Source organism: Sphaeramia orbicularis, chromosome 20 (assembly GCF_902148855.1).
Source record: "Sphaeramia orbicularis chromosome 20, fSphaOr1.1, whole genome shotgun sequence".
Classification (NCBI taxonomy): domain Eukaryota; kingdom Metazoa; phylum Chordata; class Actinopteri; order Kurtiformes; family Apogonidae; genus Sphaeramia; species Sphaeramia orbicularis.
The window spans coordinates 8,161,377-8,187,058 of record NC_043976.1 but is presented as its reverse complement, the minus strand read 5'-3'; the positions used below and the strand labels follow the sequence as shown (position 1 = coordinate 8,187,058).

The 25,682-nt window shown below is 36.7% G+C and overlaps 4 protein-coding genes across 5 annotated transcripts in view; all 4 read right to left on the bottom strand.

The window, feature by feature from the left end:
- oxsr1b (oxidative stress responsive kinase 1b) overlaps nt 1-411 on the bottom strand; it is a 45,184-nt gene extending 44,773 nt beyond the window's left edge. The window contains exon 1 of one of the 2 annotated variants that reach the window (XM_030122878.1): nt 2-411. In XM_030122878.1, coding sequence (XP_029978738.1) covers nt 2-71 — 70 coding nt within the window. In that variant the 5' untranslated portion in view covers nt 72-411. The remainder of the gene's footprint in view (nt 1) is intronic. The other variant, XM_030122879.1, reaches the window with a different exon arrangement.
- A 657-nt stretch (nt 412-1,068) lies between these two features.
- On the bottom strand, nt 1,069-6,755 carry myd88 (MYD88 innate immune signal transduction adaptor). The gene is made up of 5 exons (XM_030122882.1): nt 6,317-6,755; nt 3,664-3,786; nt 2,541-2,715; nt 2,046-2,137; nt 1,069-1,881 (listed from the first exon to the last, which is right to left on the bottom strand). Exons 1-5 carry the CDS (start codon nt 6,618-6,620, stop codon nt 1,724-1,726), a joined length of 852 nt encoding a protein of 283 aa, XP_029978742.1. The 5' UTR covers nt 6,621-6,755; the 3' UTR covers nt 1,069-1,723.
- Nucleotides 6,756-9,231: 2,476 nt separating this feature from the next.
- cry-dash (cryptochrome DASH) lies at nt 9,232-21,263 on the bottom strand. Its single transcript, XM_030122880.1, has 14 exons — nt 21,066-21,263; nt 18,100-18,272; nt 17,693-17,786; nt 17,451-17,581; nt 17,136-17,284; nt 15,206-15,294; nt 15,044-15,117; nt 13,304-13,393; nt 12,740-12,819; nt 12,592-12,651; nt 12,325-12,482; nt 11,274-11,393; nt 10,893-11,069; nt 9,232-9,602 (listed from the first exon to the last, which is right to left on the bottom strand). The coding sequence occupies exons 1-14, from the start codon at nt 21,126-21,128 to the stop codon at nt 9,495-9,497; spliced, it is 1,566 nt and encodes a 521-aa protein (XP_029978740.1). The 5' UTR covers nt 21,129-21,263; the 3' UTR covers nt 9,232-9,494.
- A 1,286-nt stretch (nt 21,264-22,549) lies between these two features.
- The window catches only part of map3k22 (mitogen-activated protein kinase kinase kinase 22), a 45,633-nt gene continuing 42,500 nt past the window's right edge, over nt 22,550-25,682 (bottom strand). Inside the window, exons 17-18 of the mRNA XM_030122877.1 lie at nt 25,272-25,449; nt 22,550-24,759 (exon numbers count right to left, since the gene is read on the bottom strand). Of these exons, the coding sequence (XP_029978737.1) occupies nt 24,531-24,759; nt 25,272-25,449 (407 nt within the window). The 3' untranslated portion in view covers nt 22,550-24,530. The remainder of the gene's footprint in view (nt 24,760-25,271; nt 25,450-25,682) is intronic.

Genomic DNA, 25,682 nt, shown 5'->3' with positions numbered 1-25,682 from the left:
CCAATCACCTCGTGTAGCTCATAATCATCTTTGTTGATGGACCAGGGTTGGGAGCTCAGGTCCTCCGACATGGCTGAGGAATTCGTTGAGGCCGAACTATCTGTGAAACGATGGTGAATCCAAAGACTCTGCGTAAAAAGAAGTCAAAGTAATCCAAACAGAACCAACAAGGGCGACACTTCCCCTTCTTTGCGAATCCTGCAGCACTCCTGTCATTCCCAAAGTTTGACACTAGCCTCGCAGCCCCGCCTACCGCATTCCTACTGAGCTAATGTGGACGTTCCCGGCAGACATATTGAGTGGGGGACGCTACACCACACTCCGCTTCGATATCCCGCTGTTATCGGCAAAGATACATTTACTGGCAATGGACACTTGTCAGTCACCAGCTGTAGTATGATATATCGTTACAGCTAGGTTACACATGACCACAATAGCAAACACATCTTCTAAAAATATATTCTAAATGTAAAGCTAACGACCGCCCTATGTATATATAACAAGTATTTTTTTTAAATTCAAGCCATTACAAAGAATTTCATGTAAAACTTGCCCCAAAGAGGCAAAATATTTCACTTCCGCCACATCTATGATGGCGGACTGCTCATAGGAAGTTAAAAAGCCCCGAATTAAGCCTTTCAGGTAATACAATCAACGCGTGGAATAGATCAATCTATCCTCCTTATCAGCTTAGTATATCTTGTCTTACATATATCAAGCAATTTAACTGAAATAAATACTTTGTTGGTGAAGTGGAGCGGAGCAACAGAGCGAGAATTGCAACCTGATAGGACAAACTCAGGGCAGTAGTCGTGAGGTATGGTCGCCTGAAAAGAGGCGTTTACTTCCGGGAGCATTGTGCCTTCTCATTGGACAGAACAACGTATGGTACTCGCCGATTGGATGTTTATGAGTAAACTGCAAAATACACATCGCCCTTAGTTCACTTTACTGCATTCTAGTAGCGACACCTGTGGTAGATTATTTCATAACATGAAGGTCTTGCACAATCACGACACACACTGGAGAACTACAGAAGACACAATGCAGTCATGACAGAACATGTGATTTAAAAATGAAATATATGTAAAGATCTTTATTTGTGGAAATTACATTCAAATCATGGGTTCGAGGCAAAGATAAAATATGAAATAAAAGTGCATCAAATATACAACATTAAAATTTGAGACATTACAGTAAATTTTTGTTTTGTTTTGGGTTTTTTTAGAAATGAGAGGACATTGTTGGCAGTCAGTCTAAGTGAGAATGTGAAAGTATCACTCACAAAACCTCTTCCTCTCTGGGTTTAATCTCATCAAGAAGTTGACTCAATAGAGGAAGTGGCTGACACACACACACACACACACACACACACACACACACACACACACACACAAACTCTTTTACAGAGCATTTAGCATTTCTCTCCCAGTTACAAACACATCTCGTACAACATAACTTGCATGAATATACAGACACACAACCTGTGGTTCACAAGAGCATTATTATGACTTGGCATTATTCTTCCAAAAACAGAAGGAAATGACAAAGGCAGTAGTGAAATGCATGCCGTACACAGTAAATGAACCATAAATTCAGAAGCCAGAAGGACTAACATCTAAAGCAGTAACATGTATGTATCTGTTATGTTTGGGCACTGTTCAGTGTAATTTTTCAGATAAAACAATAGGGCACTTTTGGCACATATTGCTACCTTGCGCCTTTACTTTGGAAGGGAAAGCGCTTTAGCCAGTCGTACCCAAAACCAGGCCTGTGTGCAAGGTCGGGTGTAGTCGCATACTGTCAGGAAGCGTAAGATGCTGGGGAATGGCTTTGTCATTGGCTTGTATACCACTGGAATGAGCCGTTTGCTTCGAGCACCTGCAATAAGAAAAAGGTTAGTTATTCTGTCTGTTAGACAAAAAAGGTCTGACTATTACCAGAAAAGAAGGTGTTTTATTGTGTTTGTGTAGTATTTTTAATTTTACATGTAATCTTAAAACTAGGTTGATGAAGCTGCTTAACACAAGCAAAATCTAACTTACCAGGACAGAGACTGAGAGCAAACTTGGTCTGAAAGTCACATGCATCACTATCAAGGTATTCATCAGAAATCACCACCACCATCCTCTTACACCTGCAGAAAGTCATATAACAATACAATATGAAACACCATTTTTCACCAACGGTTTGTCCTGATCCCATAGCCTCATGTGACTTTCTGTATGTAATTTTGAGCCAGTTCAGCTTCCTAAAATGACTAAAACTTCCCCTTGAAAACAAATCATGAATGCAGAGACGTACACCACCTTTTTTTATTGAACTCTTTGGCAATAATTAGAGCAAATGTGTGTTCATGCAGAAGTCTGCGTTGCTTAATTAGCATAATAAAGTTGTGTATCATGCAAACATCTTGTGGCTCCTCTTTGATTTTTGCTGTTTGTTGCATTGACAAGATTTTAGTTTAAGCATCTGAGGAGGCCCTGTGTGCTAATGCATTCTGTCAAACTGTCATGTTAAATTAAATAGACAACGCACACCTCTTCTCAATGAGCTCACTGGTGATGGTCCACACACAGGAGCCTGGGAGGACGTCTCGGTCGAACACACACAGTTTCAGCTTGTACTCTGTCTGTTCCAACTCCCGAATCATCTCATGGACAAACTTGAAGTCGCTTTGGCAGTAACAGATGAATGCATCAAACATCTCTGGGGCTAGAATGGATTCAAGTTTAGTGTTAATTTTGTCTGCTTTTATTTTATTATATGCATCTCGACACACACCAAAAAAAATTAGACAGGAAAGAAATGTGTTCTTCTAACTTGAAATGCAAGCATTAGAAGGAAATGATGCAGGCAGCAGAACAGTAGAAGTTGATTTTGTCAAATTAGGAGATAAGATGAAGCTTTTCCTGTGTGATGATGCTTTACCACATAAATTAATACTATGACTAGGTTTGAGCAAATATACTAGTCGCTGTAGAAAGTCACAAATTGAGGAACTGAAAGAATTGAAAAAAGCACAGTTGCCACAATGTATGGAGGCAATCCTGAAAAATATGTGAGATCTGAACTAAGAGAAGCAATGGTTGGTAGAGTAATGCAAGTATTTCTGAAGTGATGCAGTTAACACTAGCTGATATTTATCACACTGGCCTACAATTTTTTTTTCTTAGAAATTATCTGCTTCAGAGATTACATGTGCTTAGTCTTACCTAATTTATTAAGAAGAACAGGAAAAGGAAAACAAATGATAAAAGTGCTGGTTAGCAGATGTTTTCAGTCTATGTGATAGAGTCATTACACATATTTATCAAATTATGTACATTTATACAATAGATTTATAAACCTTCCAGAAATGACCAGAGGTGAATGCATTGTGATATGCAGACTGCATTTTTAAGTAGATCTTGTAGTTCTGAGACAAACATTCCTTTTGAGTAAAATCCAATCTCTCATTAATTCTCAGAATTTCAGATTTTGACCCATGATTGTATCCTTTTTTTTACAATTTAATTACAGGCATCCAGCATTTTTGGCTAAATATTTCTTTATTAAAGTCAAGTTTCACTATTTTTTTCTGGAGGCATTATACTTGTAGACCAGTGTTATTTTCATGGTAACAAGTGTGTCCAGTACAGTGTTTTTCCTGGTGATACAGACCTTCAGGGTCATCATCCAGGGTGAGGGCAGGATTGCGGGGGACACAGCTGTCTACTTCAGGGACCTGAAGTGGGGGCTCAGCCTTCTTCTTCAGAGAGTCAAGATACTTCCTGACATCTTCATCTACACATTCAACGGGTTTTTGAGAAAAACACAGATACATGCATATCATAAACTGCACAGACTGACCCTGATGTTCAATAGCTTTGGCTTGATCACACAGTCACAGTTACTCTAAATCAGGGATGTCTAACATATGGGCCAAAACCAGCCCGCTAAAGGGTCCAATCCAGCCTGTGGAATGAATTTATGAAATACAAAAATTACACTGACATATTAGCAGTCATGAATGTCAAACTCAATTTGGGCACATACAGCCCAAACTAATCTCAAATGAGCCAGACCAGTAAAATACAACAATAACCTTTAAAAAATAATGACAACTCCAAAATTCCCTTTGTTTTAGTGTAAAAAAGCAAAAAATTACAGGAAATTATTTACATTTACAAACTATCCTTTCACACAAAACGTGAATAACATGAAATGTCTTAACATCCTGAGACCCAGTAAGTAAAAGTTTTAGCTTTTTTTTTTTTTTTACATTAAATAATTGCCCGTATGATGCACAATGTTATTTAATGAAATGTCACTTGCAGTGGACAGCATTTTTTTGTTTTGTTTTAAGTACAGCTGTGAAACTCTTGTCCACTACAGAGGACAAAAATGCATTGCTGCGTCTCAACAGGTTAAGAGTAGTAAGTGCAGTTTTAACAACGTTAAAAGTTTTGTGTCTTTGTAGATCCACTGTGATCTGTATGTTTTAATGCACACGTGTAAATCATAAGAGATATACTATTGTAAATTGCACTTATTTTCTAAGTATTTCCAGGTTATTCATGATAGTCTGTAAATGTAAACACTTTCATAATGTAATTTTACTTTTTTCACTCTAACACAAAGAGAAAATTGTGGAGTTGTTGAACATTATTTCTAGGTTATCATGATAGTAGTTTACTGGTCTATCATATTGGACTGCATGTGGTCCTTGAACTAAAATGAGTCTGACACCCCAGATCTAAATGAATAAATATACAAATATTGCCCTGTTGTCAGACCTGCTGCTGTTACTGTCACATCTGATGCTGTTCTGATCCATTATTCATCTCCTCACTTCATATCCATTAGCACTACCTGCTATTGTAAATACGCCTATACACTTTACATTCTACTATAGTTAATTCTTTACACCACCTATTTACTCTTATTCTATTTTTAACCTCTTTTTTTAACCCTTTCATGGATGGTGGTCAGTACAGTGGACAGCTATTCTACCGCTGTATTTTTGTGTATTTATGGATTTTGTTGTTTTAGTTCCATATCAGCCAACACAGTGGACACTTATGTATCATCTCATAATACACTGCAATTCATGCCATTACTGTAACTTTGCTGTTCTTGATAAACCTGACCTGCACTAACACGTTTGAGTGTAAATCAAATGCTTGTTATCGTTACTAGACTGCTTTTTTTTTTTTAACAAAATGTGTTTCTTTTTGCATATTATCTCCATAAAGTGAGTAATGACTAGTATTAGAGTATGTTAAAATGTGAGAAAACATCAGATTAGTAGCATTAAAAAAATTCTGTTCATATCTCAAAGATTTCACACAGTTTATCAGTAAATACACGTTTCTTTGCTTCAAAAATTAAACGCATGGTGTCCAACTGCATCTCCATGAAAAATAGGTTCACAAAATATTTTCAATCGCATTGTTTTTTTTTAATTGCCTAAAGAGGAATAAAAACACTCTTGTTTACGGTTCTCATAATTCATGCTTGAAAGGGTTAAATATGCATAGCTTTTCATTTACAAAGTGAGAGAGAAACAATATACTAATTCTATGTATGTTCTGTGCATCTAGTGAACTGACAAAATAAAAATCTTTGACCCTTTTGAATAAATGCTTGAATGCAATAAAGTGAATCTAAGCATGTTTCACTTCCTAAAGTGTCAGGATGACACTTATTATTGCAGTACAAGCTGGAGGGAAAGTAAACTGAAATATAAAAATAGAAAATTTTAATATATAAATAATATAATAATATCTAACCCTTTCATGCATACTGGTCACTCCAGTGGACAGTTCTTCTCCAGCTGTTCTCTTGTATATTCATGGGTTTTGTTATTTTAGTTCCATATCAGCCAAAACAGTGGACACTAATGCATCATCCCATACACTGACATTCAGACCATTATTGAAACTTTGCTGTTTTGGATAAACCTGATCTGCACTAACATGTTTCAGCGTTAATCAATTGTTATTTGTTTGATTTTTTTTTTTTTTTTCATATGATCTCCATGAAAATAATAATAACTAGCATTAGAATACATTAAAATGTGAGAAAGCATCAGATTTTATTTATTTCATTGTTTTCATATCACTTTCTGATATTGGGTTTTAAACATGTATCTTTATTTCAAAAGTTAAATACATGGACATTTTTGTAACTCTATGAAAAAAACAAACAAACAAACTTGATCACATTGTTTTTTTTTCATGCCTATGGAGGAATAAAAACACTGAAGAAAAAAAAAAATCTTAAATAAGGTTCTCATAATTAATGCATGAAAGGGTTAAACAATAAAAATCACCTATAAGAGGACGGAGATCCACCACTATGTCCTTCCTGTCCACCTCCATCAGGATTGACAACAGCCTTCCCACGGTGGCATCAGTGTTCCGCGCCTGCCAGTCCTCCAGAACCATCAGAGTGGGGTTTCTGGACCCTTCAAAGTTTTTTATTTCCAAGTATGAGAAGTCCATGCGCTCTGCAACAGCCATCCAGTCCGAGGCCACGGCGTTTTTAGGGTTTAGATAAAGCCCCAACTTTTTCCTGACGCTCATATTCAGCGCAACAAGAGGAACAGAGTCCAAGTGGAGGTCCGAGTCGGACATGTCTCCCCACGATCTCCTTAACACGACAGAGTGGAATTAAAAGATTAAAAAAGGACAGTCATTACACTGTCACGACTAGACACTAAACAACTAGTAACTTTCCTAAAGTCCACAGTGTACCTGTAAGAGGAGGAAGTGATGTCAATTGGCCCTCACTGTGGACTACGTCACACATGTGGGCGGAGTTTCCCATCAACGAAACCTACAGGCTGCAAAAAAAAAAAAAAAAAAAAAAAAAGGGCATACTTCCGCACGATTCTTATTTACTGACTTTGCAGCTGTAAACTCATGTACACCACAGTTGCCGAGAAGCGAGTGCTAGATCCTCTTTGTAGAAAAAAGTGAGAAAAAAAAAACAAAAACAGATGTACTGAGGAGTTTCTCTTCCTTTTATTTACAGCTGCTTTAACCCAGTGTTTTTCAACCTTGGGGTCAAATTTAAATAGGGTCGCCTCAAATTTCTAGTAATTAACCCTTTCATGCATACTGGTCACTCCAGTGGACAGTTATTCTTCAGCTGTTCTCTTATATATTCATGGGTTTTGTTATTTTAGTTCCATATCAGCCAACACAGTGGACGCTTATGCATCATCCCATACACTGACATTCAGACCATTACTGTAACTTGGCTGTTCTTGATAAACCTGATCTGTATTAACATGTTTCAATGTAAATCAACTGTTATCTGTTAGGGAAAAAAACGTTTTTTTTGTTTTTTTTTGCATATTATCTCCATGAAAAGAGTAATAATTAGCATTAGAATTTGTTAAAATGTGAGATAAAATGTGAGATGTTAGATTTTATTTTATTGTTTTAATATCAATTTCTGATATTGGGTTTTAAACACGTTTCTTTATTTCAAAAATTAAATGCACGAACATTTTTGTAACTCCATAAAAAAAACAACTTGATCACACTGTTTTTTTCATGCCTATGGAGGAATAAAAACACTCAAGAGAAAAATCGTAACTAAGGTTCTCATGGTTAGTGCATGAAAGGGTTAATAAAAATAAAAACATACTAATAAAAAATATATGGTGAGTTGAGAGAGACAATCACAATACTTAAAAGATATGACAAACTCTGAAGCTGAAATTGAAGCACTGTGGTTCTGTTTATCTTTCAAATGTTCATTGTGGTCGGTTTCAGATGCTGCAGCTCTGTTATAATTCATAGTTTGAGTTCTTGTTTGTTCAGTATTAATTGTCAGCCTTGTAAATACAACCTGGACTGACTGTACATATCCTGACCAAGGAAAATAAAACTCTCACTTTGTGCAGTAATCTACACCTGGCTTTTCTGCCTCCGTCCATAATAATACACATTATATAGACTAAATGTCATCTAACATTAACGTTTATGTGCAACATAACGATGTGAGACAGGCCTCTACTGTGACAATGTTTAAGTCCAGGCTGAAAACAGCTCTGTTCAACTGTGCATATAACAAGTGAAAGGGTTCTATCTGCACTCTTGTCTTTTACTTTGTTTTAATTGATTATTATTTATGTTTTATTGATTATGTTTTAATTATAATTGTGTTTTTAACCTGTCTCTTTTCCATTTTTGGAAAGCACTGTGAATTGCCCTGTGTATGAATTGTGCTATACAGATAAATCTGCCTTGCCTTGCCAACATAGTATAACAAACTATTTTAGATTTAGCCAAAAAAAAAAAAAAATCTCCATTTTGAATGTCTGGGGATGATAAAATTTGTGATGTTAAAATGGGGTCACGAGCCAAAAAAGGTTGGAAACCACTGCTTTGACCCTTTAACGCCTGGCATGTCTGTGGTGAGTGTTCTGAATGTATGGTGTATTTTAACCTCCTCAGACCAAGGAAAGTGAAAATTTTTGCTTTTTTACATTAAACAATTGTCTTGATTGGAAACTGCATAATGCAACAGGTTTTTTTTTCCAGATACATTTCTAAAATTATTTTTTATTTATTTATGTAATGTCCTTTGCAATGGACAGCATTTTTTAAGTAAAACTGTCAAACTTTTGTCCCTTACAGAGGACAAGAATGCATTGCTGTGTCTCAGGAGGTTAAATATTCATAAAAATTCAACCATTTGCTCAATAGGGAAATTTTCAAAACATGCTGATAGACTAGAACTTGTTTTTTCCTAGACATCTGAGCATGCTCAGTGCACCCCCTGTGTAGTGGGCGGCAAAACACAGAGCAATGAGATGACTCACTATAAAAATACAGTTTGGGTTTGGTTTTTTTTGGCACCGTTTTCCTTGTTTTTTGTTTTTACAGTTGTTTGCAGTGTTGTGGCGAATTTCCTTTATTTTATTTACAATGTTTTTACTGTTTTAGGAGTTCAACCTGGTGTCAAAAAGCAGCTGGACTGATTTAGAAAAAAAGAGGCCCAAAACAAAAACTATTGGGCCAAAATTCAAATAACTGTTCAGTGTGTTCCAGTTCACACTTTATGTTAAACATCCTAAATCTCTTATTGATGTACATTTTAAGTGCCACATTTAAAAAAAAAAAACTGTAAAATTTAAATTCCTCTCTTTGTCTTTTTCTGTTATTCCACCCTGTTGTGACCCTAAAACACATAGTAAAGCAAAACTACTGAAGAAAAGGAATACAAGCCTTATATTTCCACAATTTTATTTTATAACTTTAAACTTTACATGTATATTCATACAGCATCTGCAAAAAGATCATTAAAAGCGATCCGTTCCATCAAAAAAATTAGTGTGGCTTTGAATCTAAACCACAGCATGGCAGGAACATCCATAAAAGGAACCGTCTGTGGCACTTGTCTTCTTAAGAACTAATGGAAACTGAAACACCATATCAGTGTGAAAACAACTCTCACATTCTGTAGAACAGGCGGTTTCATCTTCTGTTAATGCGTCACATGTTTTTACTTCTGGAGAAATAAAAATCGATGCCTCTGTCTCGGTGCTGTTTGGAGGTATGAGATGGTCCTTTTTTTCCTCTGGATGAGGGCCCTGAGCCACCCTAGAAAAGACACAGAGGGGCAATGCTTACTTTAAAATGCCTTTCATACATATAAGGTAAAAATGACATTTTTTGCAGATATAAAGCTACAAACATTGATACGAGTACAGACTCTCAGTGCAATAGTCTTAGATCACCGCTAGGTGTGTTGTTTTTGCAGGGTTGAAATGATCATATATATTTATTGCCCTGCCCCCCAGAGGGGAGGCAAGCGGTATTGTTTTTGGTTTGGTTTGTTTGTTAACACTCTAGCAGCAAAACTACTGCTTCAATTCATACCAAATTTGGTTTATAGATTGCCAGTGACCCAGAATAGATCTGATTACATTTTGGGAAAAGTAGGTCAAAGTTCCAATTTTTTATGAATTTTTAAAATCTTTTTCTTCTTCCATTTATTTATAATGGGTGAAATTTCAAACGTCTATAAAAACATCAATTTTGTTTCAATTTACTTCAAACTTGGCTCATATGTAGAGGCAATTGATATGCTGACATCAGCACACACATAGACATAATGACATCAACTGGATCGATGCCAAAATAAGCTACAATATGTGCGAGGCATGGGGTTTGTTGCACATGGAACCACTTATTTTTCATTCTTTTTTCATTAGATTTAACAGGAAAATGTAAGAAATATGTGCACAGGCTTAAAATACACTAAAAAAATGAACTAAATGGGGTCTAAAGGTTAAAGTCACTATTTATTGTGGCCCCATGTCAAGAAGCAGCACAAACATTTAAAAACATCTGACGTGTTGAATGAAACCTGGTATAAAACATCAGAAAGTTAATGCAATAAATCTAATAAGGTCTGAACAAAAGGGTTAAAGACATATAAAGGGATGTTTTTTTTTTTTTTTTTTACTGTGAAACCTTTGTTTTTACTGCTATACATACTTCCCATATATCCAGAATGGAGCTTACTACAGAGACTGAGAAATGCATATATGTGGTTCTTATAACTTTACTACATCAGCAAATCTAATATCAACACAGGGTTTTTTAACAGGACTGTACTTAAATAAATTGTTACACTCTAATAATCATTTCACAGTAAAGGAGACAATGACAAAATTGTACTTTTACTGCTGTACATACTTCCCATATATGCAGATTGGATCTTAACATCTTATAGAGATTGAGAACTTCATATGTGTGGTCATAAACCTAATGTTGGCCCACAGTGTACATGACTATAAATGGAAATCTTAAAATAAAACAAACTGCAGCACAAAACAACATTTTGCAGCTACATACTATCTACTTCCCATTTCTCCAAACACCCACCGCTTTGCTGTTAATATGTCTACTCCATTCAGGTGCGATGATGATGGGAGTGGGGTAGGTGTCACCAAGGGTCACATGAGCGTGTGACAGCGCCGCCGTACTGAGGGTCCAGGGTGTGTGTACGTCGGACCCCTTCAAACCCCTCAGCTCTGGAACCCACTGTCGCACAAACTCCCCCTGCAGTGAACAAACAGCCCATGGATGATTAATAAATCAGTGAAATGCACACACCTCCTTTCATCACCGCCATGTGACAGCAGCAGCAGCAGCAGCATCACGGACAAAATGTGACTCAGGCATTTCTTCATTGTGGTGTATTATTTGTGTGGCAATGCAGAAGATGTTAAAGGGAAAGGAAGCTGACAAGTTCCTCAAACATACATTATTGTCATAGTCCAGGCCTTGTTTGATCATGTTGAACTTCCTGTTCTCTCTGGGGTCGTTTCCTATTCCAGCACTGTATAGCCAGTTGCCATAGTTGCTGCAAACGTCATAGTCGATCTGGGGTGGAAAAATTAAAATAATGAAGCAAAGGCACATGTGAGTTTCATCATCGACACATGAAAAGCTCTTAGATTGTACTTTAAAGACATTATATGAACAAAAGTATTGGGACACATTAAATTCATAATATAGTTTCATATTGGGATAAATATAATTACATTGCATTGGTTAGTTTTGTTTAAATCTTTGATTCCAAAATGCCTCAGAGATTGTTTTTACTTAATTTCTCTCAACACTGATTTTGTTATCCATGAGTATGATTTTAAATGTTCTTCCTCTAGATTTCTAAAATATTTTTCATGTTCTGACTGTAAATAATAATTTTCTGCCAATACTATCTACTTTCATCACATCCCAGGAAGAAAATTCTCTTATTAAACTTGAAGGAAATATTGATGTTTATCAACTATATGGACAAAAATATTGGGACACATCATGGCTACAGCTGTAAGATATACTGTTCATGCTAATTTGAGACATAAACATTGTTATTTCCTTAAAGTTTGGGGAATTTTTCCTTCCTAAGTGAGATGTGAAGAAAGTAGGTGGTTAGTTGTGGTAGAAAATTATTAATTATAGTCAGAGCATGAAAATCTTTTTCTAAATTTAGAGGTAGAACATTTAAAATTATAGTCATGGATACAAAAAAAGCAATGTTTAGAGAAATTAAGTAAAACCATCTCTGAGGCATTTTGGTAGCAAAGAAAACAATTTAAACAAATATAACCAATGCAATGTAATGATATTTATCACAGTATAAAACAATTTTATGACATTTGTCTGTTAAAAAAGAAACACCTGAATTCAACATGTCTGAATACTTTTGTTCCTATAGTGTATGATCTCATTCAACTGCATTATAGTAACAAAGTAATTTGTCATGTGTTTAAAACAGTTTCAATATTAAATCCTGGTGTACATTTCTCACCAGCATGTATTCAAACCACTCGGCTCCCATCCTCCAGTCCAGGCCCAGGTCTTTGGTGAGGAAACTAGCCACATTCTGACGCCCTCTGTTGGACATGAACCCTGTCATCGCCAACTCTCTCATGTTGGCATCCACGAAGGGTACTCCTGTTCGTCCCTCTGTCATTTAGCAAGCACATTTATCACACACTTTCGATAGATTTTCAAACGCCTCTTTTTAAAATTAGATTTTTGAAGCTAGAAAGATAGAAAAATAAACAGCACAAACCTTTCCACGCATTGAATTGCTTCATGTCTTTCCTCCATGGCACAGATTTGTCTTGAAGTCCTGAGTTAACGACACCATGATAATCATTATTCGATTCCATATTCATTCATGTGCAAAAAAAGAAGGCAAGGACTGAAACTTATTTTACCTTTGATGTGAAACAATCTGTTTCCGTACTTGACACCAACAAACTTAAAGTAATCCCTCCACAAAAGTTCAAAAATGACCCTGAAAGAAAGAAGCAAGTAATAAAAACTAGTAGCTATAATGAATAATGTATTTCAGTTTCATACCTATATAGAATAAAGATTATTTTGCTGACATTTTTTCCTCACAATCAGTAACCGGTTTCAATCCTGTTCCCATTTACTGAACTACCTGTAATACCAACAATACCAAAGAAGTTTAAAAATATATATATTACAAACAGTAAATATGTCAATAATCCATTAGTATTTTGCATTTGAAGGCTTTTTGAAACTCAACAGAGCCACAAAATTAGTGAATTCATTCTGTAGTTTGACTCCAATATTTGACTTTAGTTCTTACTTTACATGTTTTAATTCAACAATAATCTGAATACAAACAATAGGGTTTTGTAGAGGCAGCACTAGAATAGTTCGTGTATATCCCCAGTTATTATTATAAATTGCCTAAATGTTTTTAATTTCACTTATCTGCACGCTCCAGTCCTTTCTGAGTACACACTCACCAGTATGTGCTCTGATTGGCTGTCCGCTCCATCTCATACTGCTTGATCTGATGGTAAATATATCTGGGTGAAATGCAACCAATCGCCAACCTGCAGAACACCAATTCAGAACCATTACACATTTACCATATTGACAGTAATTACAGTAATGTGTAAAAGTCTTAGGTCAACATTAGTTTTGTTGTTTTTGCAGGGTTGAAGTGAGCATACATATTTATTTCTCATTCTATTTTCTTCAAATATGACAAGAAAATACAGGAAATATGTGCACAACCTTAAAAGACACAAAAGACTGAACTAAATGGATTCAAAAAGTCAAAGTCACTGTTTAGGTTGACTCCTGACCCCATGACAAGAAGCACAACGAACAGAAACATCTGATATGTGTTAAATGAAACCTGGTATACAACATCAGAAAAATTAATTCAATACACCTCATACTGTCTAAACAAAAGGGTTAAAAACATTAAATGCAAAGGGAGGTCACACTAAATACTACCACTTTGGTTTATCGAAGCTGTTTTTCCCTGAAACTTCTGTTTTTATTGCTGTACATACTTCCCATATATCCAGATTGAATCTTAATACAGAGACTGAGAAATGCATATATGTGGTTATTATAAGTTTACTACACCAACAAATCTAATATTGCCACAGGATTTTTTTTCACAGTACTGTACTTTAATAAAGACCCTAATACTGTGTTCCAGGCAGGTTTTTGAGCCCGTAAGTCACGACTTCATGCCACGACTTCGTAGCGTTCCAGGCAGGTCACACCAAACTGCCTGAGGGAAAGGAATTGTGGTAGATAGATGTAAACAAACCAGCATGGTGGACCGTACGGGGCTTATGCTCATTTACAATCATTTCTATCGCCAGAGGTGCTTGCTCCTTGCTTATTTGAGGGAAACAGGAGGAAAAATGACACATAAGGCAAGAGAAACTGTTACACCTTTTATGTTATGTTATTTGTATATTTGGATACGTACTTGGAATTAATTTATTCTTGCACTCAATGGACTGAAAACTAGCTAATGCTACAGTAGCTGCTGATCATGCAGAACATTTATAGATAAATATCAGTAGAGACAAATCTTGTTTTAATAAACAATTTGTCTAAACACCACATCCATGTGGGCCGCCATTGTTGTTTCACGGGCTATGTGACGTCAGAGCACAGAACTAGAAGTACATTGATCTAGGAGGAGTTCATAGGTGGGAAGTCACGGGTTTGACTGCCTTTCCAATGCAATTTCACTGGTAGAAGGTTGGAAAAACACAGATAACGGGTTACCTGGAATGCAGCATAATAATCATTTAACAGTAAAGACAATGACAAAATTGCATTTTTACAGCTGTACATACCTCCCATACATCCAGATTGAATTTTAACATCTTATAGAGATTAAGAAATTCATATGTGTGGTCATAAACCTAATGTTGGCCCACAGTGTACATGACTATAAGTGGAAATCTTACGGTAAAACTCAGAATAGCACAAACTGCAGCACAAAACAGCATATTACAGCAACATACTATTTACTTCCCATTTCTCTAAACACTCACCGCTTTCCTGTTAATATGTCTGATCCATTCAGGTGCGATATGCGATTATTGTAACTTTACTACACCAGCAAATCTAATATTAGCATAGGATTTTTTTCACAACACTGTACTTAAATAAATTCTTAGACTCAAATAACCATTTAACAGTAAAGAAAATGACACAATAGAACTCACCAAGGTGCAAATTTAGTGGAATAGTCAGCCCCGATCAGGCCATTACGGGTCTCCTTGTAAGTAGCTACTGCATTCTATAAAAAACAGACATTTATGACACCTATTGTCAACATTTCACTTTATCTGTAAACAGTGTCTGTGTGTTAGCAAAGCTGTGCTCACAGTGTCCCAGAAATAGTGTTTCAGTCTGGCCAGAGCATCACTCTCTCCACCGCTACAGGGGAAGGCTGAGCGAGGATCAGTTGGAGGCTCTATTAAAGAGAAGGAAAGAGAGGATTTCAGCATTCATACATTACAACACCCGGGATGCACATTAAAACACACAGAACCATAAAAACTTAATCATATACATGGAAACTGAAGCAGTGCACTAGAGTGCAGGCATGTAATGAGAAAAATCTGTGCTCAGCAGTTTGCCTATTTCATTATAACAACAGCAGCAGTGTGGATTTACTTTATAGATGCATTTGTTTCCCTTTTTGCACATAAGAAAATGTTCACATTTTAGGCTGCAATCACTGTTTAATAATGTGTGAAATTTCTCAAGAAAGAAGACACATCACTGAACGTCTTATACAGCGATCATCAACAAAGGGGTCACAGTATTAGTTTTATCTCTGTATTGCAGTGAGTCAAAAACAGCTGAAATCATTACATTAGGAACACTTTATCGAGCCCAAAGTGTGTGTTTAACCTGTAAGTTTAAAGATTTAATTACAGACGTTATAAATCCATCGCTTTCAAAGCTTATTATTAGCAAATACCTTACACATCTGGCCTTGCTTTGCCAGCTATGCACTGAATATTTGAAGACTGATAGCTGAAGGTGAAACAATGTCTTGTGTTTTATGAACAGAATGCAGCTTGTGTTGAATTTTCAAGCAGGACTGAAGGTTACATTAAATATTTCACATGCTCCTATTGAACATTGTGTTTTTTCTCAAGCGCAATAATAGTAATCTATATTATGAAAGCCAAGTGGCCTCTGTGTGCGTATGTGTGTGTGTGTGCGTGTCCGGAAATTCATACAAAATCCGGAAAGAGGTGACTGCTGCAGTTTGGCTTATGTATTTTTGGTCACGGAAAAGAGTAGCGAAAATGGCAAGTTGACAGAACCAATATTTTGGGAGATATTAGTAATTCTGGAATACAATAGCCTTATAATTACATTGCTAGGGCCAGAGTGCTTTGGCAGTGACTGCTGGATAAATGCAGTACAGCATGCAAGAATTCATGACATTCACGACACATAGAAACTACCACATCTAGAACCAGTGGATCCCCATGGGTCAACGTGCTAGTTCATTTTGTAGATGTTTGTTCACAGTGATATAGGCTGATAAAAATAACATCCATTTAATGAGTGAAAATATTAACTAGACAATGAACAACAGCAAACCCTATGATTTCCACTGTGATGAATACTAAGGAAAATGAATCCTTTAAAATGATCTAATAATCCAGATCCAGACTGTATTTGAAGAAGACCAAGATATGATAAAGCCCAAGTTTCTAGATGAAAGGTGCTGTAGATTTTGATTTATAGATGTTAAAAGACAGAGAAATACAGTTCTGTGCAAAAGTCTTAGGCCAACATTAGGTTTGTTGGTTTACTCAAGTTCTAATGACCACACATATGCATTTGAGTGGCTCTATATTAATCCAATCTGGATATATGTGATGTATGTACAGCAGTAAAAACTAACATCTCAGGGAAAAACAACTTCCAAAACTGTGTGGTAGTATATAATGTGAACTCCCTTTGCATTTAACATGTCTTTAACGCTTTCATTCAGACAATATGAGATTTAGTGCATTCATTTTCTGATGTTTTATACTAGGTTTCATTCAACACATGTCAGAGGTTTGTAATTGATTGCGCTGTTTCTTGTCATGGGGTCAGGGATCACACTAAATAATCACTATAACCTTTATAACCCATTTAGTTCAGTTTATGTGTGTCTTTTAAGGCTGTGCACATAATTCCTGTATTTTGTTGTTGTATCAAATGAGAAATAAATATGTATGCTCATTTCAACCCTGCTAAAACAACAAAGTTAAAAGCGGCCTAAGTCTTTTTGGGTTAGTTCACCTGTCTGTTCAAGGTCCTCTGCAGTTGGAATGGCTCCTTCATCCAGACCTGGTGGTACAGGTTTGAGCTGCTCAGGCGTTGGAAATACAGGCCTCACTCTACTCTGGGTCTCCACCGCCTTCCTGAACTGTGTATACACATCAGGTAACCTAACAGACCAGAGGGAACACAGTCTTTAACAAGCTTTGAACACCTTTTAAGTTATCTCTTTAGTTAAAGTCTTCTTCCCATATTCTCTCAAGCAAATATGAAGATTAAAAACAGGATGTTGCAGTACCATGATGGTTTATTCAGGCAGGCTGTGTCGTCCCTCACCTGGACATGTGATGAAATGGAAGATCATCTCTGTGGTAAAGCGTAGACCCCCAGCAGGTGTGAACTTTGACCTTCATCTGGGCACAAACATCCTTCAACTTCTTCTCCACGTTCAGCTCTTCTGACGCTACCTGAAACATGAAGAAGGATATTAACATCCCTACAAGTGTCCGTTACAGCAGATACACACAAAGTAGTAATAATTATTATTACTATTAAGTTAAGAAACTATTTTAAGTTACTTCTTCATGGAAGGCCACCGTGCTGACAGAGCCCAGTTGCTTGATCAGGTCAGCAACCACGTCCTCTGGCTTTCCCCGTCTCACTACAAGGTTGCTGTATTTCACATAAACATACACTGAAAGTAAGCTGTGGTTAACACGATGCCAAGCAAGCTGCATCCTGGGTAGAGGGTTCGCTACTTCCCCCCTTGCTGATCAGGGAACAGTGTGCATCAGATTTTTAATATAAACACAACTTCCTACAAGCCCAGGTGTGTCCTGAGCTGGCTATGTTTATTTCAATAAAATACTAGAGAGTTAATGACAAAAACTCCAGAATGCAGTGATACACATAGATAAAAGTTACATACGCAGGGAAAAGGTAAAGTGAATACGAAGATTGATGAAAATGAAGACAGTCTAGTTACCTGCCCTTGTTGAGGAGAGTTTTTCTGAGATCCCTGATACTCTCCAGTAAAAAGCGCAGACGGAAAGGCCCAGTCTTAGGTAGATTGTAGTGGTAAGTCCCTCCATAATGTCTAGGGTCGAAGCAGTACAGAGGGACTATGCACTCTGCATTTCTCTGAGCCCAGTGGAAAACCTGTATGTGATGAGTACAATGTCAGTACATCACTCAGAAATTAAATAGCAACCTTTTCAGATAAAGACCTAAGAAATTCATTTTATGTGAACTAGGGACCCAGATTTACAAAAAAAATTTGAAAAAAATTTCCATGTCTACAATTTTACTAATTCTTCCATGGTCAAATATTGTGAAATTAAATACTCTCTATAACGTCAATCATGGATATATTGATAAAGAAAATTGCTTCCAGCTCTGACAAATAATTTTACTAAAAACATGAAATGACAGTGAACCCAATCACATGCCTGACTTCCCTCTTTGACAAAAGTCTCCACAAGCCTCTTTTTATTTCACTTTCATCGTTGTCTTTCATATTTGTCTTATGATGTCTTTTATGTTGTCATCTTTTTCACTGTTTTGATCTTGTTGCATCTTTTATGTTATTTACTCCTTTTCAGAGGACACCATTTTAATATTTTAACTAGAAGCACTCGGAGAGCGCAGACCTCCGCCAAGGCTGATCAGTGCCCCCCCCCCCCCGTGGGCCCCCCCACACCAAGGAGGTTATGTTTTTGCCAGGGTTTGTTTGTCTGTCTGTCTGTCTGTTTGTCTGTCCGTTAGTGTGCAACATAACTCAAAAAGTTATGGACAGATTTTGATGAAATTTTCTGGTCTGCCCCCCCCCCCCCCCCCCCCCCCCCCCCCTCGGGCCCCCCCACCCCCGATCACCACCAAAATTTAATCATTTCTTCCTTATCCCATTTCCAACAAACCCTGAAAATTTCATCCAAATCTGTCCATAACTTTTTGAGTTATGTTGCACACTAACGGACAGACAAACAGACAGACAGACAAACAAACAAACAAACCCTGGCAAAAACATAACCTCCTTGGCGGAGGTAATTAGGAAAATAATTTCATATATCATGTAGCAATTATGTATTTGACTCTGCCAATTGATGACCTAATAAAAATAGCTCTCGACCCTAAGATTGGAAAAGACAGCATTACAACATTTAAAGTCCAGTTATAAAATTACCCTCTATGAACTGTAATTTGCATCTGATAATGTAAAAAAAAAAAAAACAAAAAAAAAAAAATCAAAATCTACTGCTCTTCAATTTTCACACTGTACAAATGCGTAGTGATGTGATATGAGATGATTTTAGGCAACCACAAGGAAACTTTCCTACAAAAAGATATTAACATGATAAAAACTTGATGGTGTGAAACTTCACACGATTCTCCCTGATGAGCACAGAACATAGAACTTCATGGAAAAAAAAAAATACAAAAAAGAAAGACACAAAGAAGAAAGAAAGAAAAAAAACACCTACTGGGGAAATATCTATGAGTTAGACTCATATTTTGAAATATGCAATCGAGCACATGATGTCAGTTCTGTGTGCTGGAACTGGAATTGAGTGAATGTATTTTTCTCGTACAGGTTCAAGTTAAATGAGTATTATAAATTGTATTTTAATGTACAGGTCAGGATGAGTTTAAGACCCAAATAGCCACCAATGACCAAAAGCATCTACTTATCTATGATATTTAATAATCTTTGAACCACAAATCCTGTCAAAACATGTAAATAGCTCAGGTAAAATGCAGTTTCTCAGCATTTTGTGGTCATCAGATATGACCCATTTGGATGTTCAGAAGCTTCATAATGAATGTGGAAAAACTGTCATCTTCTGCAACATGATTCATCAATAAAACTCATGTAGTTTGACAAATGACAGTGGTTGTAGAAACTTCAAAGTTCAGTTAATGGTATCAATTGTAATTTTTGGTGGAAAAGGTCACTTTTTCCTCAGTTTCCTCTGTTTTGATATAATAATCTGCATTTACTTTGAGCTTTAATGAACGAATAAACGAACAAACACATTTTATGAATGAATATGGCCAGTAAATTAAACATAAGAAAATACCTGATTTTCAGTGAAAAATGCAGAAGGTAATATTAAAGGGACTACAGATGGAAACTAGGGACAACAGATGGAAATTAGCACTGCTGCTACAATCTGGCATATTTACAGCTGCAATTGTTGTAGATGTTCATTAATATGCACTGTCCCTATTAAATAAATAAATACTTTATATTAAATAACTAAAGATGAGACAGAACATATGTTGGTGTCTTGCCAGTGTTTTCTTCAGGAGGAAATGACATCATCTGGAGCAGGTCATGTGATTTGGAATTAACACACTTCCATCAGAGGTGTTTTTGTAATGGGTAACTTAGATGAAAGTGATTTCTCAGACACAGACACAATTTGTCATTTCCCTTTAAAATTTGATATATTGCCAAAAAATAAATATCTGTCATGATACTGCCAAATAGCTAAATGGTATCAATTCACATAAGAAAAGATTAGATGTAGAGAGCAATCCTTTGAAAGTCCCCACAAAAATGTTATTAAGTTGATCGTTTATATTAGTAATTATTTTATTTTTCTACATATTTTTTTTTATCTGGGATTAATAAAGTAATCTGAAGATTCTGAATTCTGAAATAGGGTATTGCTTTGTTTTTCAGGTCCACTACCGGAAGTTGATACTTTTATTCTGAAGGACGTAGACCGGAAATGTTAGCTACCTTTTGGTAACATACTAGTAGCTACATAATAATCCAAAAAATATATATAAAAAATACTCGCACAATGTCAAATGTATGTTTTTTTTACCCGAAAACTAGTAATGAAAGCAACTGAAATATTTCCTCAGTTTAATAACAAGAGAAACTAACGTATCAGTTTCATGAATGCAACGAAAAATGGTCTCGTAACAGAGTCATAGTCGTACCTCGTTGTCGTGAAGACGCAGGTCGTTTCTTAGTAAATATATTATTGTGCGTGAAGTTGACATTTTTTTCCTGTGACCGATTAGGTTAAAAAAAAAGAGGCAGTTGTTGTAGAAACACACGAAGTAGTCTGTCCGGGAGCTTCCTGCAGTGGACTCCTCTGCTCCCGCACTGGCTGGATCCGTCACGTTACCAAACACGCGTTAGAGGAGTTGTGTAAGTTTGTTATTAAACACCTGCATTGTGCTTTGCGACCAGCTGACTTGCCATACTGCACATCCATATTACCAGAGTTAATGCGTTTATAGTGTGCAGCGTACATTGTGTGTATTTATTCTAAGAAGGAATAAATAGATGTAATTAACCTTTTCATGCATGAATTATGACAAACTTTTCAAATTTTTTTCCTGAGTGTTTTTATTCCTCTTTAGGCATGAAAAAAAAGAAACAAAAACAAGTCAATAGATTTTTTATGGAGTTACAAAAATGTCCTCTCAGCTGGACACCATGTGTTTAATTTTAGAAGCAAAGAAACATGTATTTACTGATATACAGTGTGAAAACTATAAAATAAAAACATTTTTAATGCTGCTAATCTGGTGTTTTCTCACATTTTAACATACCTGCATGAGGACAATATGCAAAAAACCCCACAACTTTTTGCTTAAAAACAAAACTGTTACTGTTACAATTAGTCTAATAATAATTAGCAATTTTTTATACACTCAAACATGTTACTGCAGATCAGGTTTATCTAGAACAGCAAAGTTACAGTCATCGTATGCATTGCAGTTTATGGGATGATGCATAAGCGTCCACTATTTTGGCTGATATGGAACTCAAACAACAAAATCCATGAATATACAAGAGAACAGCTTTGAACAGCTGTCCACTGTAGTGACCACTGTGCATGAAAGGGTTAAATAGATCGAGTGTGGATAAATGTTACAATTTACTTTTTTCCTTTATTTATTCTTTGCATCTGCACTCACTGCATCATTCATTTATTAACATGAAGCAAACCCTATAACAGCATAAAAACAGGACATAGGCTTTGTATGAATTCCATAACTGTTTATATATTTGATATGTACAATCAGCACTATTGGGTACTTGATTTGAGGTTTGTGAATTTGTTTATTCTTCATCTCTTTTTTTGAACTTTATTATAACAGTCGTTTGCTGTGAATCTGCCCTTTATTCTGTCCTGCACTGCATTCTTCCCCCTACTATCCTCCAGTTATTACTCATGCAGATCCACTCTTCCCATGCATGAATATAATTTACTGAGATTTTTTTTTTCTCTCTCGTATTTTATCAATTGTTTGCCGTGAATGCACTTTATTCTGCTCTGTAAAGTGCTGTTGCAAAATGCAAATTTCCCTATTGTGCAACAATAAAGGCACTCTACTTACCTTATGTGAAAAACGGTCGTATGATCTTTAAGAATCTCATGCAGTTTGATCAGGAAATTACACACACATTTAGTCTTACATTTTTGCTTTATTAAGTTAAATGTACAAAAGATCAGATACATTTCATGTTTCAAGGCTTTGTCATTAAGACAAAAGAAAACTGTCCCAATCGAAAGCCTCCCAGCCTTTTCATACCGCCTAACAGCTCTCCAAGAGACAATCATACATAGTCCTGTCTAAATCACAGTACAATCTACTGTATTATGTAACTATTTCATCAAATAGATTTGTTTATAATGTAAAGTTTTCATACAAAAGTGCAGAACGATATGTATTTACAGTATATTGTTTTTTTTTTTCCATATAAAAGAACTAGAGCAAATCCTGTGTGCTCACTACTGAACAGCTGCTCACCTTATCAAGAAGCTTTCCGCTTTGGCAGTGAACATTTTGTTTACAAGCAGATTCAGGTAAGGCACTGACAAGGGTCATAAACGATTTGATCATTCTTTTTTTTTTAAGTGCCACTGTATTACAGCTCGCCACTACTTCTCCAGCACCAATCTTCCCAGTTTTCCTGTAAAACCTTTCACGTCCATCTCCACTTTACAAAATACAGCATTTACCTCCAACTTTTCAACCTGACATTTTGGCTTCTTTTATCCCTCTAATCTTACATGACATTACACGGAATGAAGTGTGCCATCAAGTGGTCATTCAGTGGACCATTCATTTCATATGATGTGGAAAGAAAAGACATTGAATGGATTCATATTGAAATAACCAATATGAATGGATATATGATACGGGACACTTCAATTAAACATTATTGGTGATGCTTTTCTGCAACGCAACGTGATGTCAATGCATCTTATTTGGTCTGTGCCGTCTACTGTGCACAAAGCTGCCATATAATAGATGAGGATATAGGACTCTGAGGTGACAAAGAAAATCCGACATGATTAATACTGTACATTTACTTAGCCCAAAGGTGTCAAAAGTTTCTGTCTGTGCATCTTTTTCATTCTCCTTTAAATATCTCTTTGGCCACTTCTGAATGGCAGAAAACTCACTGCATGGGAAGCTGGAATGGATGATTCCAACAATATTGTTGGTATTGCTTTAAAAACATTGCACACTAATGCAAAAGTTTGGTTCTTTTTTTTCCTAGACATTGAATAAAACAACACAATTCTCCTTATGAAATTATAAAAAAAGCATCAAATAGAAAAATATCTTCTCAGTTGATTATCCTGCATGTTGGAAATGTTTCAAATGCATGATATCAAAAGTGCAACGTTGACAATCCTTCTAAATGGGGTTGTGAATGCTGTGAAAGTAGGGTACTGGTAACCCTCTTAGATGTTTAAAAAAGACATTCTTACTTACAAATTCTTATTGTAAGGCGTTGACAAAAATACATTTACATTTTGTAGGTGACAATAAAAACCCATCTGCTAAGATGTCTTTGTACGTGTTATTGACTGTTGTATAAAAATATTTTACCTTCTCAGTTTTACTCATAGCAAACTCACGCTGATGAGTAACTTACAGTACTATCAGATGTGATCAATGTCACCAGTCAATCATGATTACATAGTGCCGGGCCAATACTGGACACTATTTTGCAGCAGAAGATGAGTGTAAAGTGAGGCCCAGACAGCTCGAAACATCACTTCTCTAACTTGGGTCACTTTTCTGCTCTTGGAAAAAAAACAGCAGCCTGTTGCTTGGCAGACTGTGCTTTCTTGTCAGTCCCCTCCTGAGGGAACACGCTGTGATGCCTTGGAGGACTCTGGAGGTCTGACAGCAGTCAACCTGGCCTCTCAGGGAATAATCCGGGTTGAGCTAGTTGGTGACAGATGCAGGGACTTCAGTCCTGACAAGGCAGACACTGGTGATGGATGACAGGGCATGAAGCTGGAGTGGTACGGAGCCCTGGAGCCTGGTGACGGAGGGCCCTGAGGACGGGGCGGGCCGGAGAGGAGGGGATACGCTGGGGCCACACATGGAGGCCTCACAGGCAGGGGAGGGGATGGGGGTCCAAAGGTCTCAGAAGCTGCCCTGGACGAACGGGTGGCTAAGCAGAACATCTGCTGTGGGCCGCCACTTCTCCTCTACAAACACCTGGCGCAGGAAGTCCCTGCATGCATCCGACACACCCTCTGGAAGCATGGGCTTTGTAGGTTGCGTTGCAATCTTGAAAATGGCTGCCATGGCCTCATACTCAGCCCAAGGTGGCTTCTGAGTCAGCATTTCCACAACAGTGCAGGCAACACTCCTGAAGACAAACGACATTCGAGTAAAAAGTAGTTAATTTGCAGAACACTCCATTTGTCTTAGCATTTAATATTAAAGCTGTTACATTAAAGATATATATGCAACTACCAGTGATATGGTACCGTTCAACACTATTGCAATGCAGTAGGTTTCACTTTGATTCAACAGTATGGGATTCAATGCAATACATTGTAAAAGAATATAATGTTATATGGCGCAGATAGTTTGGATTTCTATGGACCTTCTTTGGCAGGCAGCGATTCATTATTAATTTAAAAAGTGCCATTTTCTTTTTGACCTGGTCAAGTCTCATCCTAAATTTCTATGCATATCTATGAATGTTATCATCAGTAATACTATTCTAAAACAACTCGTATACATAGTATAAACATACAACTGTTAATGAGCCTACTTACTCTGTAATCTTTGAAACAGCTTATTGCTTGTATTGAGAAAGAATGTAATATTTGGCTTGCTTGTCCTTATTACATTTTAGGCAGGTCTGTCTCTTACCATACATCAGCTTTCCGGCCGTAGCCCTCCCCATTGATGACTTCTGGGCTCATCCAGTAGGGGGTGCCAGTGACAGATTTGATCCCGGTACCAGACATGCAGATGGTCTGGATCCGTTTGCTGGCTCCAAAGTCTCCCAGCTTCACATTCCCCGAGGAGTCCCTCAGGATGTTAGCACCTGGTACAAGGAGACACAATCATTCACGGGTCTCCTGAGGAATATCAGTGTCCTTTTAGGGAACTAAGACCGTTTGGAGGCTGAATAATGAAGTCAACCGTTGCTGTGGTTACAAATGCCTGTGTCAGCACATTAACCGACGGAAATACTTAAAGGGGAAAGGTAAACTTTTCCTACAGCTATTTTTAAATATCCAAATATACCTTTAATTATTTCTATATACTTCACTGACT

Bases quoted from the DNA above. Each gene is read 5' to 3' on its own strand.
- myd88 (XM_030122882.1), bottom strand. From the start codon at position 6,620: ATGTCCGACTCGGACCTCCACTTGGACTCTGTTCCTCTTGTTGCGCTG. The intron at 3,787-6,316 runs GTGATTTTTATT...TTGAATGTGTAG, and splicing joins GGATCTCCGTCCTCTTATAG to ATGAAGATGTCAGGAAGTAT. The intron at 1,882-2,045 runs GTAAGTTAGATT...TTCTTATTGCAG, and splicing joins TGCTCTCAGTCTCTGTCCTG to GTGCTCGAAGCAAACGGCTC.
- cry-dash (XM_030122880.1), bottom strand. From the start codon at position 21,128: ATGTCAACTTCACGCACAATAATATATTTACTAAGAAACGACCTGCGT. The intron at 18,273-21,065 runs GTACGACTATGA...CATCACATACAG, and splicing joins TGCGTCTTCACGACAACGAG to GTTTTCCACTGGGCTCAGAG. The intron at 15,118-15,205 runs GTGAGCACAGCT...TGTTTTTTATAG, and splicing joins AACACTATTTCTGGGACACT to AATGCAGTAGCTACTTACAA.